General features: G+C 36.4%; 1 protein-coding gene across 1 annotated transcript in view; it reads right to left on the reverse strand.

The window, feature by feature from the left end:
• Window positions 1-254: 254 nt before the first annotated feature.
• Window positions 255-4,307, reverse strand: part of CCT8 (chaperonin containing TCP1 subunit 8) — a 13,648-nt gene continuing 9,595 nt past the window's right edge. Inside the window, exons 11-15 of the mRNA XM_081079467.1 lie at window positions 4,139-4,173; window positions 3,836-3,907; window positions 3,593-3,757; window positions 3,151-3,270; window positions 255-391 (exon numbers count right to left, since the gene is read on the reverse strand). Coding sequence (XP_080935593.1) covers window positions 314-391; window positions 3,151-3,270; window positions 3,593-3,757; window positions 3,836-3,907; window positions 4,139-4,173 — 470 coding nt within the window. The 3' untranslated portion in view covers window positions 255-313. The remainder of the gene's footprint in view (window positions 392-3,150; window positions 3,271-3,592; window positions 3,758-3,835; window positions 3,908-4,138; window positions 4,174-4,307) is intronic.

A 4,307-nucleotide genomic window follows, 5' to 3' on the forward strand; every position in this document is an offset into this window, starting at 1 on the left:
TGAGCATGGCTGTGTTCCCATAAAACTCAGATAGGAAAGCAGGCAGCTGGCCACCTGATACACTGGAAACAGGCCCCATTACTTGGGTGACTTGCCTCAAGTCTCACAGCTAGTTTCATTAAGACAGGTCATTTAGATCCAGGAACAGTGGTCATCAGACAATAAGGCTTTAATAGTAACAACATGTTTATTATACCATCTAGCTGAGTATACAAACACAAAACACTTCTTAATTTAAGAATAGGAAAACACTAGGCAATTCCTACAGTACTACTACAACTATAGCCTTCACCTATGGTAAAAATTAAACCATTCAATCATTTTGGTCATCATCCCAGTCTTTCTTCCCACTTGGAGGCTTGGGCCCACCGGCTGGTTTTGCCATGATGATCTGCGAAACAAAAACCACAAGCTTATACTTCAGCATGAGGAAAAAGAACATTTTTCTATTAGCCTGATTCAAGATTAAGCCATCACCTCGACAGAAGCAATCTATTTTATAGAGCATATAAGACACTATAGCATACAGTTAGCTTCCAGCAGTGAGGTTCCTGCTTTTGCGGACATTAAGGCAACAAAATCCACACACATTAGTGAAGGGCATTCCTTCATCGTAAGACATGCACTTCAATAACTAATGAGCTGAATTTGCATGCATCGCTGGCATAGATCAGTCTGGCACCTGATTTGCTATTTTATATATGAGGTTCATCTTGCCAACCATCTTTATCCCAATTTCCTTGAGGTTTAGGAACTTTAGGTCCACCTGCCAGTTTTGCCATTATAATCTAAAGTGGTTGATACATAAACGTATATATTAAATTCAACACTGAAAACTTCTAGTACCTGTATATGAGAACCACTCAAGTGGCTGGAAGTGTGTGTTCATAAACAAAAACGCCAAGTACCTAGTCTCTGGTAACAAACACACCAGAGCCTCTAATTTATCTACAGGGCACTCACCCAGCATTTTCTAAGTATAACTAGCATTTTTAAAGGATTTATGTTTGGGGAAAAAAGGGGAAGGTAGCAGCTTTGGGCTGAAATTAATTTGGGAGAAGCTAAATTAAATTAGGTGGCTTTCCTCAAAGTAGAACTCTCAAAGTTTAATATATATTCTGAATCTCAACACTGGAAACAGTATTCCATGCTTCCCAAATATATGATTAAGAGATCTTTCTGTATTTTAGCTTGTGTCTAAAGCAACACAAACTGTTAAGATGTCTTTACTACCACCACCAAAAGATTCCACACCCCTTTTCAGAAATTTCTATAAGAAATCTAAACCTAAAGTTCTTGGAATACCATTTTACTAACTGAGGGCTAAGTTCAGATCAAATTAAAGGAGTTAAGTATAATTTTAGGACCTAAGTGTAGCTTGATTTTTATACCTAGAATAGTTCTCAAACTTTGGTGGTATCATATAACCATGGGCTTATTGAAAACATTGTTGTACCTCCTCCCAGGGTTTCTGATTCAGTGAGTCTGAGGTATGTCCAAGAATTTGTATGTTTAACAAGTTCTTAGGTGATGTTGACGCTGTTGATTTTTGGACAGAAATTTGAGAACTATAGTGAAATAAACATTTGAATAAAGATTAATCCAGCCCTCCTACATTATTCAATGCTCAAAACTTGATTTGCAAGTTCCTTCCCAGAATATACACTACACAAAATTAGGTACACCTGTCTTCTTAAAAAACAAGTTCATTATAGTAACACAATTTGGTTAATACAGTCAAATGAGCTCTTCAGATACCTATTTTACATACAGAGCACGTAACAATGAATATCTTCCTCTACGATAAAACAGGCTTCCAGCTTAAAACCAAAATACAGAAGTACCTTTGTTACCGAGACACTTATGACAATTACTGTCTTGCTTGGATAATTGACATTCAAAAAGTTCCTCTGTTAAGGAACTTCCACTGTCAGAATTTCTGCTTACCTCATGCTTCAATCTACTTAGCATCTCCTGTCCCTTTCTATTTTTGGTCTCCCTTTTTATTCTTAGCCACATACTTTTAGAACAAACATTTCCTTCGGTTTCTATTATCTTTATTTAATAACTCAAACATACATATATATATTCTTCCACTGAAAACTACCTAATACATTGATATAAAAATAGCCTATTAATAAGTCCAGTACACAAACATCCAGTTCCATTTTTGGTCATCTTCAGGTAGGAAAAAAGTTCCTTTTACTGAGATGAAATCTATTGCCATAACTACCACCAACAGGTCCTTATCGTGCTTAGAGTAAGTCCAATTTCCACCTATGAACTGCTTCTCCCAAGATTAATTTGGCATGAATGGATTTATACTGTGTCTCTAGCAATTACAATTTTCTATTAAGTACTTACAAATACTTCATTGCTTAACAGTTACTTCTAGAATTTTGTAGGAAAGTCAATTTCATTTTTTACAAGGTGTTTACTAGAAAACACCTTGAGAAATTATAATTTTGTTTTATCTCTGAACCCAGAATAGTTTTTACCACTTTTCCTCTTTGCCACAAGGGAGGGGCAGAAATACTATGACTTTTAATACCTTTAAGATCTTTTATTAGGTTGGTGCAAAAGTAATTGTGGTTTTTGCAATTATTAACCTTTTAAACCGCAATTACTTTTGCACCAACCTAATAGTAGTACCTCAAGGCATAATTTGTCATAGCAGAAAAAAAATTTAAATACCCAGGTCCTATCACCTCCACAGATGACTAAAGGCGTCACTTTCCTTAAAGCTGGCAGGGCGCAGTGCCTGCTTCAGGCCTTTATGGTCCTTCCATAGCATTAGACTTCCTCTCCAGATTATAAGGGGTTCTTAGGCTAAAACAAGGTCTGAAAACTATGACTCTAAATCAGATTTGTTTTACCTATTCCAGTTTAAAAGTGGCAAAGGTTTCTTTTACAGGAAAGGTCTTCATTTTTAAATGAGTTGATTGATATACATTCAATACAATTTAAAACTAAAATAGGCAAGGAAATAATAAAAATGTTTTTTAGGGGCACTTTGGCATCTTTCAGATGAAGGTAAAGGAATACTCCTTTGAGTAGAATGACAACTGTGCTATGTTCTTGTTCCATGAAACTGTACTACTGAACCATAAGAAAATTATTTTTAAAACCCAAAGTTTCACTTTCACTCACCTGGTCCACCCTAAGGACAGTGACGGCGGCGTTAGTGGCCAGTTTGATGGCCCAGGATTTCCCCAGGTAGGTATCTAGAATACCAGCCTCCAACATGTCCTTTACAGCAGGAACTTCAGCCTGTCAACACCAATTTTCATTCTTTCAGTTTACATTGTTTTATGGGAAAATGTTCATATTCAAATATAAAAATGCATGGAAAAATACTAGAAAAATAACTAGGCAAAAGTACTACCCTACACACCCTATAAAAGGTTATTAAAACAGAAGGAAAACTAAAATCTCTATCAAACTATGTATTAAAAGCTAACTTACAGAAATCATGTGCTTACAATTCAAAAGATTTTCTCACTGATTTTTCTTTGAAGCTCACTACTTCTATTTTTAGGTTGTACATTCACAAAATAAAACAATTTATGTTCGTAGTGTTTTTTTCAAATACCTCAATATCTAATCCAACATTTTTATTTCCTTCTTGATGTACTGCATAAAGTTTAGAGATTACTTCATTGGCCTTAACCCCCGAATTTTCTGCCAGTGCCCGGGGAATAGCTTCAAATGCCTCAGCAAACTTCTTAATGGCATACTGTTCAAGTCCAGGACATGTCTAAGACAAAAATGAGTTTAGTATTACATTTTGTTCAAACAACAAGAAGAAAGTCAATTTATACTAAGAAAGCTATACCTCTCCATATGATGTGATCTGTTTGGCTAACTCAATTTCTGTTGCTCCACCGCCAGGCACAAGACGTTTATCCTATAATATGTAGTTCAAAAACAAAAAAAGTCACAAAGAAGCCATCTGCAGTTTTGTAATCTTCTCAGATGCCAGTTCACCACCACCAGTTTCTGGTCAGGCCGTTACTCAAATTCTAATTACAAATTTTAGACAAGTGTAGTGAGTGATTTGGGCAAATCATCTTATTGTACATCGTGTCTGGTATATGAAAAGGGAGTACCAAAGTGAAGAATGGGGACAGCATGTTACCTTATCTGCATTTCTATATAGCACTAAAAATAGTGCTTAAGCAACGGAAGGTACATTATAATTAAAAACCGTGGGCCAGCCGGGTGGCACAGGCGGTTAGAACTCCATGCTCCTGGCTCCAAAGGCTGCCGGTTCGATTCCCACATGGGCCAGTGGGCTCTCAACAACA

Source organism: Rhinolophus hipposideros (genome assembly GCF_964194185.1).
Source record: "Rhinolophus hipposideros genome assembly, chromosome: 2".
NCBI classification, from domain to species: Eukaryota; Metazoa; Chordata; class Mammalia; order Chiroptera; family Rhinolophidae; genus Rhinolophus; species Rhinolophus hipposideros.